Below are 16,754 nucleotides of genomic sequence, written 5' to 3' on the forward strand. Positions count from 1 at the left end.
GGTTCTTATTGTTATGTAATGTTAGTTTCAATTCACAGAAAATCTTTTACCATCAGCTCTGCTTCTGATGGGTTTGATGCAAGCAGCTCATTTCTTTGTGGAATACAATTGCTCCCTTGTAGATGCGATTAGGCATCATTCTTAGACTGTTTGAACACTGATACCTGTCAACTAATACATCTTACGAAAAGCTTCAATTTAGACATAAATTTTCCTACAGCCAGAAATCTATAAATTTATAATTAGAATCTCTTGCTGTTCAATATTTGTACATAATGCAGGGGATGAGAAGATTATGAAATATTGAAAGCTGAATTCATTATTCATAGCCCACAACATACAGTAAATATTCTTTGAAATACAACAACTTTGAGGAATCCATATTCCATTATTTTTTGAATGTCTTGCACACAGTAGCCATGGATACCACTACTCACACCCTAATTTTTTCCAGATTAGGATTCTGGTCAGGGTTAACACTTGCTGTTTTTAATTTTCATTTTATCATAAGCAGTTGAAGACTGTTGCCAGTGGTAATTTGCAATTTTTATCAAGACCTCTTCATTATAGCTTCTGACAGGACAGATGCTGTAATTAATCATGCAGGACAACTGGGGATAGTGGTCACACTGTTCTCAAAGAGGAGTCACTACAGAGCAGGAAAAGGGGGGAAGAAATGGGCACTGAAATAATTATTTTGGCTTAAGAATTAGCATTCACCATCTATTTTAACAGCAATAAAAACACAGTGCCAGCTAGTCCAAGCCCCAAATAGAAGACAAGTGCTTCTTCCTCTATACTTACCTTGCCCTTGCATCTTAACAAAATGATAATCATAAAAAACTTCTAATGGTTCTATTTCTTTTCCTTTTTTCCCCTTTTTTGGCCGCACTGTGCAGCTTGCGGGATCTTAGTTCCCTGACGAGGGATCGAACCTGCGCCCTCGGCAGTGAAAGCGAGGAGTCCTAACCACTGGGCCGCCAGGGAATTCCACTAATGGTTCCGTTTCTAACGGTTTATTTGTTTTTTTACAGGCTCTGGTTTGGGGCCATGCAATCCACATTCCTGGCTATGAATCTCTTATTTCCAGTTGGAAATGGAAGAAGGTGCTTGGGCTCAAACACAGGTTGGTATGGGACCTATTCCCCCCATCTTCTACATATTCAAGGAACCCAAAGTGAAATTTGACATATTTTATTTTGAAAAGTGAACAGTAGTTGCCTGGTTGTTGCATCAAAATACAGTCTGCAGTTTTTACTGAAATGTGTTTATTCTATAGCAAGATAAAAGCATTTTTGTTTTAGTTAAGCAAAATACAAACAACTTAATTGCTGCTATCATAACTCATAAAAAAGTATAAAACAGCATAAAAACACAATAAGCAACGTAGCAATGAATGGTTTATGTCACCAGTGTTTACGTTAAAGCCTTGTTTATGAAAACTTTACAACACATGATATGAAAACTTACAACTTTGAAAGAAAATATTTACATTGATTATTCAGATGTGGTGCGCCTTTTAAATATTCTACCGGTATTACATCATAATAAAAACTCTTGCTCTTTTTTTTTTTTAAATCTTAACTTTTGTAATAACTGTCTCCATTTAAGTGCATTTCCCTTTTAAAAATACAGTGTTTTTCATTTTCGAAACTTGTCACTCAAAACACAGAATATAATATTCACATTCTTTTCTTCTAATTGGAATGAATATAATGGGCTAACAGTGGTCATAGATATTGTTACAACATATACTGTGGTTTGATTTGGAGAAGTCATGGGTAAAAAGTGAAAAGGAGTCAATAATTGAAACTAATCACTTGCATTTTTTTTTTCTTCTGGAGAGATTTAAGGAAAAAAAATAAGAGCTTTGGCAAAAGTCTGTGATTTACATTATGTTTTTCATGACAAAAAAATGCCATCAACGATTGACGTCATACAAATGTTTGTATGAAACTGGATTTTCGTATTTCAGGTAGTTACGACTGTGCTTTTTATTTTTAGGGCTTCGGAAGTTCCAATCGCCTTGAAGTGTGATTTCTTCACTTCGGGAGAAATAAGGCCATTTGCTATGACTCAGAGAGGCCAGTTTATTATAATCATCAGTATGTCCCAGGATTCATTAAACGGTTTGATTCACATATTGTAGGTAGAGCCTGAATAAATAAAAAAAGGCATCACATAAAAGAGCACAGCTTTTCTTGTTTAAAAACAAAGTGGTTTAGAGTCAGCTAGAAGATGATTTTCAGCTACACTGTAGTTCTTATTGCCTATCTAATAGACACTTGAGAGGACCGCGTGATCTTTTACACATTTCTGCATAACCAACACCGACTCACGAGTTGCAGCCACACATGGTTTACTCTCGGACGCCACTCTCCTCCAGAGGCGCAAATCCGCCTGCCACGTGCGTCTTCAGAAAATACTGACCTGCGATAATACTTGAGTCTGTGTCTGAGACTGTATCTGTGACTGGTGCTGCTGAGAAGCTGGCTGGGGGCTCCCGATGGCGGGGATGGGGGATGTAATCTGGGAGGTGACAGGGGAGTGCTGCCGAGGAGAAGGCTGGGACTGATGCTGCATGTGCTGCAGCTGCTGCAGCTGGAGATGCTGCTGCAGCTGCTGCTGCAGCTGCTGTTGGTTGATTTGCTGCTGGAGGTGCTGCTGCTGCTGCAGGTGCTGCTGCATGTGGTGCTGAAAATGCTGCTGCTGCATCTGCTGCTGGATCTGCTGATGCATCTGGTGCTGCTGGAGCTGCTGCTGCTGCATCTGTTGCATCTGTTGTTGTTGCTGCTGCTGCTGCTGCAGCTGCATCTGATGCTGCTGGGTCTGCACTGAAGGGCTCACTTGGGTGGAGGACGCCGAGCCCACCATGGAGCTGATCAGTGGAGCCCCAATGTTCGATGGCATGTTGGCTGCGATGGTGACTGAAGTGACGATCTGGTTCATGGGGAGTCTCATGGTTAAGGGTTTGGGAGCGATTGACCTAGGGAGCGATTGTTGGAGAGTCTGAGGGGAGGCCGACACTGTTCCGTGCTGAGACAGCGGAGGGCTGAGAAGGAGGGAGGAGGTCAAATTGGTGGACGCCAGGGTCTGCTGAACAGAACGAATGGTCTGGGCTTCTGCTGATTCGGCAGCAGCCTGCATTTTGGGGGAGAAGGTTGGGGTATTTTTAGTATTGTAAATTGATGTCAAAAATGGCCACCATTATTCATGCTTCCCTGAACCCAAGCACTTTGTCATGTGACTTTAAAGCTCCTTCCAGAGGTGGAGTGACACCCCCCACCCTTTGAATCTGGGCTGGCCTGGCACCTTTGCTCTGGTCAACAGAATGTGATGGAAGTGAGGCTTCATATTCTGTCTGTCTGTGTCTGTCAGAACCTACCACCTCGTGATGACAGCCATGTGGCCCAGTTACCCACTCAAGAGCCAGCTCACTGCCAGCCAACTGCCACATAGGTGTATGAGTCCAGCACCAACCCCCTGAGGTTGACTGCACACAGACGAGCAGGACTAGCTGATCCTGCCGAGTCTTGGTTGAGATTTAAAGACCCAGCTAGTTAACTGGCACTTTCTGGGATAAATGCTTATCTTTTTAAGTCATTGGGCTTGGGGCTGGTTGTTACACAGCACTATTGTAGTAAAAGATGACTGATACATATATTTAAGAGTAACAATTCTTTAGCATTTAAGTCTGAACTAATGTCACCAGCAAGAACCATTTTGAAAGACAACAGAGTATAGACTGCCTGAGTTCAAATCTAGCTCTACTACTCAACAACTTTGTGGCTTGGGGCAAGTTAATTCACTCATCTGTTCCTCAGTTTCCTCATCTATAAAATAGTGTTATATGGTATTCACCTTGTATAGAGGTTGTGAGAATTAAACTAACTCATATTTATCAAGCATTTAGAACAGTGCCCGGCCTACAAAAAGCACTTCGTAAATGTTAGCTATTTTCATTAATTAACAATTACTACTACCAGAAAACAACTGTTACCAGAAAACTTCAAAGCCCCGTATATAATAATCAAAGCCACGATTATTTATAACAGTGCTCACTTGAGTATAAGAAAAACATAACTGAATTCTTTAGAGACACTAAATTGAAGTACTTTACAACTTTAGAAATATTTTTAGTTTACCAAATATTTTCAAAGATTTCCAAAATTTAGCAAAGGAGTCATACACAAAGGGAGAAATTTCAGCACTCATGTGACTGCGTAACCTGTTATAAGATAAACAAATGACCTGGGGCTCAACATGGAGAGAAACTGCCTCATATATTTTGTACTAAAAACACATAATTACCTCCACAAAAATAAATTATTTTAAATGCAACTGGGATTGGAGTAATTCCTCTTAAAGACTATTTTTTCCTCTTATTCTTCATAAAATTTGGTTTTTTTGTAGGGGGTTGTGTATGGGGGGGACCTTGGCGGCATCAAGCTGCCATCCACTCTCTTTAATGATTCTGAATATTTATTTCTAGATTTTTACTACTCACATTTATAAAATCTACTATTAGAAGAAACCTGAGGAGTGACCTTACATGGAGAATCACTCAAGGTAGGAAAAGCCATGGCCGATGGCTTCTGTTTGAACACCTGATCAGCGTAAAGCTCCGTCCATCGGTGGACAGTTCTCTGGTTTTGTACAAAAGCTCAGGGGGCGCTGCATATTACTGGAGGCTCGTGTTCTGAAGCCTTTGGGTAAGAAGAAACCTGCAAATACTCATAATTATCTTTAAAAACAACCATTAAATCACCCACAAAGTAGAATATACACAGTCTTCTACATATAAACATGAACATTATTTTATATACTCTAATATTAAAAAATTGCCAAGCCAGTCTTAAGGAAAAACTACAAGAAGAGTCTATATTTAAACACCTGGGCAATCACACCATTATGCCTATGAGATGCTCCCCTAGTGCAGAATGGAAAAGGGTGGATGGCTGTGAAGAGCTCCTGCTCGTCTGCCGGGTCTACTCCCTCATGGTTGAAAATTAAGTTTCTATTAATTTTGTTGGTTGTTGTGAAGATTAAAAGTGAGAGTAGGGCTTCCCTGGTGGCGCAGTGGTTGGGAGTCCGCCTGCCGATGCAGGGGACACGGGTTCGTGCCCCAGTCCGGGAGGATCCCACATGCCACGGAGCGGCTGGGCCCGTGAGCCATGGCCGCTGAGCCTGCGCGTCCGGAGCCTGTGCTCCGCAACGGGAGAGGCCACAACAGTGAGAGGCCCACGTACCGCAAAAAAAAAAAAAGTGAGAGTAGAGTCACATCTTAAGGGAAAGTCGCGGGCTCTGATTGTAGAGACTTAAGTTAAATGCACATGTGATGTTTATTATTTCTAACGTTGAGGCTGAAATCTCGCTCACTTGTAACCTCACTCCTTGGATGAGTTCTTCCATCCAGGGCACAGAGATCAAGCTTAGGCTTCCCTTCCATGATGGCTCTTATATTTGAGGACCAAAATCATACTGCTCCAAATCTTTGCTTCCATGATTCTTTCAATTATTTAAGTATTATTGGATTTTCGGTCCTTACCATCATGGAGGCAACCTGCTAGAGGGCCTTCAATTGGTCAACCACTGGGAACCAATTCTTTAGACGTGATCTAATCAGCAAATTGTACAGTCAGATGCTGCTTCCTGTGAGATCACCATATTAGCAGCTATTTCACACTTTGGGTTCAGGTTGAAATTATTCTAAATTTAGACCTCAAGGACTATTTTAGTTGCCTGTCATGTCTCTGACTATAAATTTAGGGTGTTCTCAACTGCACTGACCTAATGAAAAAAACAAAACAAAAACACCCCTCCCCCAAACAATTTGGATTTATTCTTTTCAAATTCCATCCTATTGAATAGTTTTTTAGAATCAATGTAATCAATCAATCCATTTGGAAACATTTCCGAATCGGATTTTAGTATCCAATGTAAAACGTTTAAGTTATCCCTTCTAAGTCGGTCACAGACCTGATCAGCCCAATCATGGAGGCTATTTCCAGAACGCCTTTTGAGTTACTGGCTCTTGGCTTAAATCCATGTATGATCAATTATTCATGCTCTAATGCACAAAGATCACCTGCACCTGCTTCTAGGTAAATGAATGAATAAACGATCCACGCGAGAAGTACATGCACATTGTTACTCTATTCATGTCACTCCGTCTAATTAGCCACCAAGCACACCTCAATTCTTAACATCTGTGGCCCACACAGTCTACCAATGTGCAAATCCCCATCCAGAATAGGTATATCTCTCAATGTGCACCTTCCAGAGTCTCAGAAAAAACTTTTGCTACGGACCTGATGAATGTTTTCTCTTTCTAATGAGGTGGGAAGAGTCCTAAGAGCTATACCTACGAGGTATAGGAGTACCTCTCTTGATCTGGTTCTGAGCAGCTGCCAGCGGTGGATCTTACAATTCTGGTGAAGACGAGAAAAGAGGGCTAAACCCTTTTTAAATGGCTCTGCCCGGCAACACTGACCATGCCCTGAGGCCCTATGTGGTACTCGGAGGCAACAACAATGACAATGAAATGGAATCTCTGCTTGCCAGGGGAAATACATCACGAGCAAAAACATTAGTTCACATTATCCTCCCCAAAGCCTCTCTAAATTCTAGAAAGGCTAAGGACAAAGTTAATTAAATGTTAAACATATAAGGTAACAGCTCATGCTCCTTTTGGATCAAGGTAACAGTAATCCAGAGTGACATTTGCTTTGGACTACTGTTGCATTTTATAATACATCAGGGCCCAGTGTATATTCTATGTATAATACATGTATACATGTCTTTTTTAAAGTACTTGGAGCATAATTTTATCTTAAATAAGCATGAGGCTTATTTATTTATATGATGTGGAACAGTTTGGTCAAAAACGCAACATCCTCTATTATATTATATCCTCTACAATGCAACCATGGAAGAATTGATGATCTGATGTCCAAAAATGCCTAACATACTTCTCAGTTTAAATAGAGGACATCAACACAGATCTCAGTCCCCGATGGGAAGAAAGGGGCTGTTTGAAATCTGTCTAAATAGCTTCAACATACATATATAGAGATCAGTGACTCCCGGAAACATCAGCTTGAATGAACATTTATTTTCCATGCCATCCTTGGGGTGATCTCTAATGGGAACAAATAAGCTTATGAGTTGTTCGAGATGCTTTTTTTTTTTTTTTTATCAACTCGAAGAGGAGTTGCATTTATGATTTCAATCCTCCAGGGCTCCTAACTCTCTCAGAGACTGGCCGTCCCGGTCTGGGTTTACCTTAGAAACGAGGCTGGCCCTATACGCAGCCAGGGCCTTCAGGTATTCTTTTTTGGCGGCTTCCGTTTTCCTTTTATAGACCTATTAAAAGACCACAATTAGCACCACCTTTAGCACACACATTCTCAGCCATAAAATAACTGCTGGGCAAATTACGTCGCAACAGAACTCACATAAAAAGTTGGTCTCCCTGGCTTTGATTTTTAAATGTAGAAACACACACACAGATATTAAAACAAAATGAAACCCTGCCACCCCCACTGGGGCACAACTCTGACGTTTACTATGGCAAACAGAAAAAGATTTCCGGTTGCAGCATAGAATTCATGAGAGTAACAGCTAAGGGCCTTCTGTTCGGGCAGTAAATAAGGTAACAAGGATGAAATTTGCAGCAAATGGTTTAAATTATAGAAAGTTAAGGAACTTCTCCATCCATGTCTTCTTTCCCTCACACCCATTTCTAAGCTGAAACAAACCAGAGGATGAAAAACCAACAATAATAGGGAAAGTGTGTGAAGACAGAAGAGGTAAGATGGAGGCCTTTCAACCTGGGTTTTCTTTTGGAGAAAAAACAAGAAAAATCAGAGATCGTGAAAGATGAAAGATTTCCATTAGTGAGACCAGTGAGTTACATATATATACATATATATTCCAGTATATTAAACCTCATTTGGGCTTCCTTTTCTTAAACCGTGCTGTCTGATGGCTGGCTGTTATACCGAAGTGCAACTCTCCTTTTCTCCAGAATTTAAAAGTTAGATGCAGCAGTTTGCCAGCCCCCTTAGGATTACATTTCTAGGGTAGAAAATCAGTCTGCCGCATAGAGCATGAAGCTCAGTGCCAACAAACAGGCAGATTCTACAGCTGCACCATCCCAAGGTAACCAGTTGGTAGGAATGAGGAGGAAGGAAGAAAGAAAGAAAGAGAGAGAGAGAGAGAGAGAGAGAGAGAGAGAGAGAGAGAGAGGAAGGAAGGAGGGAAGGAAGAAAGAAAGAAAAAGAAAATCAAGGGTTTTCCACTCCTTATTCCTGAAACAATTATTCTGGTTTATTACTAATAGGGGTCTATTCTTGTGAGGATATGGAAAATCAACGCCCATGAATGGTCACTGGAGCTCATGCAAGGAGCCAGGGGAGGACTGAGCCCCAAGGAAACCATTCTTCTCTCCATTTGTGTGGAGGACTTGCACGGGGGAAGATGGGAAGCGGGACCTTGAGGAAGTGTCTCCCACCAGCATGGCTAATCTCTCAATACCTCTCATATAGCCACGCTTTCAAATGAACTTGGAATAAAATTTCAAATGCCCGATGACAATAATGAGACACGCAGAGTCAGCTTCAAAGTTTGGAAACCCCCCAGGAGAGCACAAGAGTTCAGAAAGATGATCAAAAAAAAGGCAAGCAGGATGGACCTAATCCCTTTGTAGTGCCTTTTTTTAACAAAGGGGGGAAAAATTCCACATTATTTAAAATGAAAAGATGATCATCAAAAGTTTATGCTTGCAGGATACTGCCTGGATCTCCTCCAACTCTCTTCTGAATGGGTTCTGAACACACACCCTTAAGGGAACTGAGAAATCCATATAACTGCAGCGTGGTTTGGATTTATGTGTGTGTGTTTTTTAATTCCATAGCTTAGAAAGGCTTTCATGAGAAGCAGTCATATTAAGTGGATGTATTCACTCAGAAAAGGTGTAAAGAATCATCTTGCAATGACCACGATGGATCTTTGCCTCACCTGCTTTTGTTCTTCTCCAAGGCTGTCCCACATAGATGCTACGATTTTTGAGACCTCTCCAAAGGTTGCATTAGGGTTTTGACCTTTAATTGCAGCCTGTGTGTCTCTGAAAAACAGGGCATATGCTGACACTGGCTTCTGTGGCTCATTGGGATCTTTCTTTTTCTTTTTCTTTGGAGTCTTGGGCTTCTTGCCAGAATCTGGAGCAGCTCTTTTCTCTCCAATGGCCTGCAAAGCAGGAAGAAAATTCACTGCCTAGAATGTACTTGCAGAGAATGCAGAAAGACTTACTCAGGTCCCCAATCGTTCTTTTAAAGTTTTGTTAAACATCATCAACAGATGAATCACCACGAAGTGTGGGGGAGGGGTAAGCTTGCTTAGAGTTAACTGGACAGCAGAGATTAGCATTTAGAACATTGATGAATGAGACCCAGAAGTATCTTCAATACATTCGCAACATATGCTCTAAATAGCAATTATGAATAATGAAAAACAGAACGCTCTGTACCGAGTAATGCCATATATATATATATGGGCTACACATGTACCCATAAACAAAATATTTTACATTTTCAAAGGTTTTAGAAGTAAACCTAAATACTATTGAGGATGTTGATCATATTCAGATATTTTATATAAGGTTCCTTAGCCATAGAGGCATACCATACGTATGATCGGTCTGAATTGATTTTTTTGAGGCTTGGTCTTTTATTTTACCAGAATATTACTTTGCTAATGGTCTCCGGAAACTCAAATGGAAATTAGCTCTAATCCCTAAGCTCGCACAATAAGGGAAAGGTCACTTTTATTTTCTAAAACAATAAAAACTTCCTAAAGAATAGGATAACAAGAAATGTAAAAATGTCAAAACTCTAAGTAGAGCTAGAAAGGAAATGGACACTCTTCATAAAATTAAAAACCTGTGAAAGAGCCGCAACAGTAGATACTTAAAATCACCAAGGCTAAAAAGAAGACTAGTAAGGCGATGTTTATTATTACATATAGTAAGTAACCCTGCCCACAAGAATACTGGCCTAGAGACGCTCACACATATCCACAATGAACTCTGAAACTGAAACTATAGAGATGACATGGGTACAGTTCCCCTCATTTATATACCACTGAGCTCCAGTATTCACCTGCTACCACCATCTAATTTCAACAGTCATATAACATACTCATCAGAGAAGCAGGGCAAATGATTTATCAACCTTGTTTTATCTCCCCCTAGATTATGATATGACTATATTGGAGATAATTTTGCCGTTAACTTCATCAAGAATGCTGAAGTGTTTGACAGAATCTGTTTTAAAAGCCAGCCTTGGGCAAGATCAACAGAGATAGATTCAAGTAGTAACAGATTGGCTTTTAATGGCCTTGAGTCTTGAATCTTAATTCAAATTTTCCAAGAGTATCATTACTTTCTGAAAGAGGGTCATTGGGAACTTAATCCAATTACTAGCATTCTTAGGGAGGAAATGGATAAGTAACTTTTCTTTGAGAGCTCTGAACCCTCAAGGTGTTAGGAAACCAAGAGCCTACTTGTTGGTGGGCCTGTTGTTTGTACTGAGTGATAACCACACCCATACTTTATACCAGTAGCTTATGCACTTCAGTAGGTGTTAAGCTAGATCTCACCTCTCCTCCAAAATGCCATCTTTCATAACTCACACGATTAATTCAATAAAATTCTGTAGACCTCAGAGTCTTTTTTCTAAATCCTCAGAATAAGTGCAACTTGTTTAATCTAGTTAATGAATCTGAACTTGCAAGGGAGTCAGATGTCTGTTCAGTTAGAGCTTCAATTGGAGCCAAGTTTTCCTTCAATGAAAAAATATTACGTAAGCCACATGAAAAAAAATATATACACAGATTTTTCTGAGTCAAACAACTCTATTCTTTCCTTGGAAGAGAATTTGGCACCGTTTCCGCCAACAATACCCTGACCAATGGCAAGATGAAAGTTATTTCCAGTAAAGCTTTTTCTAAATAAGAAGAGTTCTATTTCATTCTTTGTGAAAAAACATTCAAGTGTTGACAACCTTTGACGTCTTTCTTGGACAACCATGACTTGCCTTAATCATCATTAGCTTTTGAGAATAAACCCAAAATGAAGAACCTCACAGTGTAAATAAAAGCTCAGAATTAATTCTCCTAAAGAAACTTCTGCATAGTTGACTCAAAGGGCTGTGAAAAAATGGAGAAATAGCTTTGCCCAAAAGACATAATCAACAATAACGTTAATCTTCCTTTTTCAGCTAAGTTGCTTAAGAGATATACTGGATTCCTTGTCTTTACACAAAACCTAGACCCTGGCTTAAAATGGAACAAGCTAAGAGTCACATAAAAGGTTCTCTTTAGAGGTGACAATTTCAGATTGATACAGAGGTAATTATTAAGGTCAGTAGAAATGTGAGACAAATGAAAGGACTCCATTTGAATTGTGTAATAGCCAGTTATAACTCAGCTGTATCTTATACACATCCCTCGAGTTTCTTTATTACTTTCCACTTCATCCCGCTGAAGTCCTTGTGAGTGTGAACACAGACTGCTAAGTGCATTTCCCCACCCTGTGTCCAGTGGGGAGTTAACATAATGGGATAGACCAAGTCCTCTTTCTTAAAATCCCTGCAACATTTCTCCTCTTTTCAGGTAAACTCCCTCCTCTTTTCATCACCCACAATCTTTTCTAGCTCCTCTTCTTCCATTTCTATTTAAACGTAAATGATGCTCAAGGTAAAAATCAGTGATGCTCAATATTCTGGCCTTGTCTCGCTCCTTGCGCACTCTGAGAAATCCTGATTACTTCTATGTGCTCACATCTACGTGCAGATGGTCCCCAAATCTATAGCTCCATCTCCAACAGACTGAGTTCTAGACTCACATGGAAGCAACTCAAATTCAACCCCTACCATGTCAAACTCTCATCTTCCCCGTGGGGAAAAAAAATAACACCCTCTCTTCCTAGGTTGAGCCTCTCCATTTACTGATAGCTACGCTGGCTCTCAAACTAAAACCCCGTGTACCTTTTATTCCTTCAAATTCCAGGGGATCACCAAACCTTAAGAGATGATTCTTTCTCTTGAATGTCTCACTAAACTGGTACCTCCTGTCCATGCGTTCCTTTGCTAAAATAAAAGCAAACACTTCATAACAAAAGGACGTTTTAATTGAGTTCCTTCTCTCTGGTCCTTCTCTTTATAACACATTCTATATACAGCCCAAGTTATCTTTCTAAAGCATAAATTTGCTTATGCCATTTTTCTATGCAAATAATTAATCAGCTCTCAACTACCAACAGGGGAAAGGCTACCACATTTCAGCCATTTCTTTCTTCAACTCATTTCTTTCTTCCCCCATGTCACACTGCTCATGACACCCATAAATGGACATGTAATTTCATTGCTCTTTCTACCAGAATGCTGGCCTCTGTCTTCTGCCTCACAAACTTTTATGTATCCTCTTAGACCTAATTCAAACATCACCTTCTCAATAAAGGCTTCCTCATATCAATCTCCTAAGCAGAATCGATGACCATCTCAGCACACCAAATACATCAATTATACCTCTAATCACATCTGGAGCTAGTTTTAAACATTGCTATTTGTTCCCAGTGCAAAGTCCCAGGGGCAATAACTCTCTTAGAAATCTTTGTATCACCAAAACACAGTAAAACGCCAAGCACAGAGTAAGTGTACCACACATAATTAATAAATGAGGAACGAGTAATTGTGTACCTACAAGTAAGTTCAGTGAAACAGAATACTTTTCTAGGCATTCAGAAAAGTCATACCTGCAACTAAATTTTTACTTCACACTGTGCATATTTGAATCACGTGTCATTTCCCTGACAAAAGCAAAGATGTAAAACGATTGGAACTCACTACGTGATAAACCTCATCAAAGGTGCAAGACTGTCCAATGGGGCAGCAGTTCAGCCAACTAACCAGATGAAACTTGCCTACCTGGACATTAACTTAGAACCAGAGCAGTTCAGAATTTCTGGAAAGTCTAGTGCAAGCCTTCCCTTTTGCTGATTTAGGAAAATTAAGCCTACAAGAGTTAAGTGACTTACTCAATGCCTTACAACTAATAGGAGAAGCCAGATCTTCCAATTTTCAGTTGAATACACTTTCCACAGAAAATAAGTAAACATAAAAGAGTGAAGAAAAAAAATTAAACCACCATAAATTCAAATGCTACTCCAAATCCATGAAGCAAAAGAAGGTACTACTGTGAATGAAATTCAAAGACATGCGCATGGGGTGATTCCCAATTCTCTGGTAGGCTATATACTAAAGGCAATTAACTCACTCTGTTGGATTCATCAGCATCCTCTTCATTGATGGAGCTAGAAGGGGAGGGAGTCGCCGATTTGCTCGCTGGAGGTGAAGGAGACGTGTGGGGCACACTGGCACCTCCCAAATTCAACCCCAACTGGGCGCTGAGCTGAGACTGGTTGATGGTGGTGAGCTGGGCAGGAGGCATGATCCCAGAGCGAGCAGCATCCGTCATGTGGATGATGGACCTCATGATCAGGGAGGGATCCTGACGGTATTGTGAAACTTGGGTGTGGCTCTGATCCTAAAGGGGCAACAGCAAGGGGGGGAATTCTTAGTTTTCCCAAACATCAGTGAGCTTACAGGGGTTGGGAACGAAATGGGGAAAGGGGATCAAAAGGTACCAACTGTCAGTTACAAAATAAGTACATCATAAGGATGTAATACACAGCATGGTGGCTGTAGGTCACAGGACTGTATTGCATATTGGAAAGCTGCTAAGAGAATAGATCATAAAAGTCCTCTTCACAATAAAAAAAAACATCTTTTTTGTAACTGTATGATGACAAATGTTAACTAGACTTACTGTGGTGATAATTTCGCAATATATACAAATATCCGATCATTACACTGTACACCTGAAACTAATGTAATATTAGATGTCAATTATACCTCAATTAAAAAAAACAATGAACTTATAATGTCAGCAGTTCCTTAGATAGGTTTGACTTGTAATTTTGATAGATCTGACTTATCTCAGGATAGCTATTAATTGTCTAGTTATTAATTTATTAATTAGAAGGACTCATGCCAGAAAGCTGAAAGGTCAAAAGCACAAAGCCCAAATTATCCAGCCTAGTCTGCTGCACCAGAGAACTATCACTGGATGACTTAACTAAGTGATAACAAAACACTACGAGCAAAGGGAAGAGAAACAGCCACCTCTTGCTTCGTACTGAGGAAACTGATGACAAGGAAAGGGTGGAAACAGAGGTCTAACCCTTTCAGGCTCACCAGTTGGTTTGCCATCCTTCTCCTGCACAGTTCTGGTTCTACTACCCTTTCCCCAGCTCTGCAAAAGGGGAGAATCAGTTCTCTATTTTATCCTCCCAGGCATGCATATGCCATATAGAGAGGATGGGCTAGAGAAGCACAGAGCAAGCATCTGTTTGCTTCAGGGCACCCTCTCTGTAAAACCCTCTGTGGTTAACCAGAGGGTCATTCCAATTCTGAATTACATTGTCAACGACACTTGGAAGTCATTCCATGTCCTCAGGATTGGATATCACTTTTTTCATCTTAAACCTGCTTTGTTTTCTTCTGTTCAACCCATCTGATTTAATATACTAATGAATTTTAAAAAATATGTATAAGGAGGAGGTAAAGACAATCAGAATTAGCTTCTCTGAAAGTTACTGCTGTCACTTGAAATGTAGCCTTCTCTGTATTGGGCAGTCATGTAAAAGGCTTTAGAGTTGCTTCTTCTTCTTCTTTTAATTCCAAAAAATCAAAAAATGAAGACATGCTTTTCAAATGACTTACTTTAAGACTTGTCATCTAGAGTGAGTCTGTGATTTTCTTGAAACCAAATTCTCCTGACTCACAGTGACCCAGAATCTAATTTTATACACAAGCCTATGAATTCCTCTTTTGAATCTTTCTGATAAGGCTTATTTTGCTCTTTAAAGAAACAAATGAATTGTAACTTGGAGCGTTTGATCTCTTGATATTAAATATTATAATGCCACTAAATAAGAAGCCAGAGCTATCAGTAGGAAACTAGTTGAATCAATCATGATCGACCATACTACAAAGTATTATGAAGCTTTTTAAAATAATGAATTAGATTTATGTGTATTGACCTAGAGAAATGATTCTCAATTTTGGATCTAATGACATTTTGGACCAGACAATTCTTTGCTGTGGGAGCTGTCCTTTGCATTGCAGGATGTTAACAGTAAACTTGGCCTCCACCTACTAGATGCCAGTAGCAACCTCCCTCCCCTCACCAGTCATGACAATCAAAAATGTCTCCAGACATTGCCCCCTGGAGGGCAAAACTGCTCCCAGTTCTAGAAAACCACTAATCTAGAGTGAAATGCAAGATATAGCAAGTGAAAAAGCAAGTTGCAAAACAGAGTACAGACCCTTTTTGTTTAAAAAAAAAAAGTGTATAAACAATGGTTACATTATATCGGATTGGATTGGAGGGGCAAGGAGGGAAGCATCTTAACTTTTTCCATTTAACAAAACAAAAGAAGCAAAAACTAAAACACTCTAGTTAGGAAAAACTAAAACGAGGAGACACAAGTAGTTAAAATAGTCTGTAGCTAATTGCTAGGGTTTAATATTAAACATATAAATTTTCCACTTCTTAATGATTTCTGAGTTATCAAATTCCTGTGGAATCCTGGAGAAATGTGTCACTCATATCAGAAGAACCCCAACTCTTCTTTGTCTCACTGACAATATCCTCTTCCACTACTCCTAAAATATTACCTTCTCCGGGCAGGCATCCTTCTGCAGACTTGTATGGCAAAAGTGGATTTTACGCTACCAGTTTGTCCTAATTTCTTTTTATTAGCATTCTTCACACATTTAGCTATTTCTCTTCAAAAATCTGAGCTGACTGTCCACTCTTCCGCATTCTTTTAAAGTTCCACCATTTCTTGCTTACGTCACTTCCAGCCCCCGACTCCTGGGATTTAAGCTATCTTATTCTTTTCTTTTTATTGTTTTTTAACATCTTTATTGGATTATAATTGCTTTACGAGGGTGTGTTAGTTACTGCTGTATAACAAAGTGAATCAGCTATATGTATACCTATATCCCCATATCCCCTCCCTCTTGCATCTCCCTCCCACCCTCCCTATCCCACCCCTCTAGGTGGTCACAAAGCACCGAGCTGATCTCCCTGTGCTAGGCGGCTGCTTCCCCCTAGCTATCTATTTTACATTTGGTAGTGTATATATGTCCATGCCTCTCTCTCACTTCGTCCCAGCTTACCCTTCCCCCTCCCCGTGCCCTCAACTTCATTCTCTACGTCTGCGTCTTTATTCCTGTCCTACCCCTAGGTTCTTCAGAACCATTTTTTTGTTTAGATTCCATATAGATGTGTTAGCATATGGTATTTGTTTTTCTCTTTCTGACTTACTTCACTCTGTATGACAGACTCTAGGTCCATCCACCTCACTACAAATAACTCAGTTTTGTTTCTTTTTATGGCTGAGTAATATTCCATTCTATATATGTGCCACATCTTCTTTATCCATTGTATACATGTGCCACATCTTCTTTATCCATTGTATATATGTGCCACATCTTCTTTATCCATTCATCTGTTGATGGACACTTAGGTTGCTTCCATGTCCTGCCTATTGTAAACAGAGCTGCAATGAACATTTTGGTACATGACTCTTTTTTGAATTATGGTTTTCTCAGGGTATATGCCCA

General features: G+C 39.9%; 1 protein-coding gene across 4 annotated transcripts in view; it reads right to left on the minus strand.

The window, feature by feature from the left end:
- Positions 1-253: 253 nt before the first annotated feature.
- TOX3 (TOX high mobility group box family member 3) overlaps positions 254-16,754 on the minus strand; it is a 109,238-nt gene continuing 92,737 nt past the window's right edge. For 3 of the 4 annotated variants that reach the window (XM_060288970.1, XM_060288968.1, XM_030832924.2), the window contains exons 4-7: positions 13,336-13,605; positions 9,022-9,249; positions 7,285-7,365; positions 254-3,141 (exon numbers count right to left, since the gene is read on the minus strand). In XM_060288970.1, coding sequence (XP_060144953.1) covers positions 2,416-3,141; positions 7,285-7,365; positions 9,022-9,249; positions 13,336-13,605 — 1,305 coding nt within the window. In that variant the 3' untranslated portion in view covers positions 254-2,415. The remainder of the gene's footprint in view (positions 3,142-7,284; positions 7,366-9,021; positions 9,250-13,335; positions 13,606-16,754) is intronic. The other variant, XM_060288971.1, reaches the window with a different exon arrangement.

Source organism: Globicephala melas, chromosome 19 (genome assembly GCF_963455315.2).
Source record: "Globicephala melas chromosome 19, mGloMel1.2, whole genome shotgun sequence".
NCBI lineage: Eukaryota > Metazoa > Chordata > Mammalia > Artiodactyla > Delphinidae > Globicephala > Globicephala melas.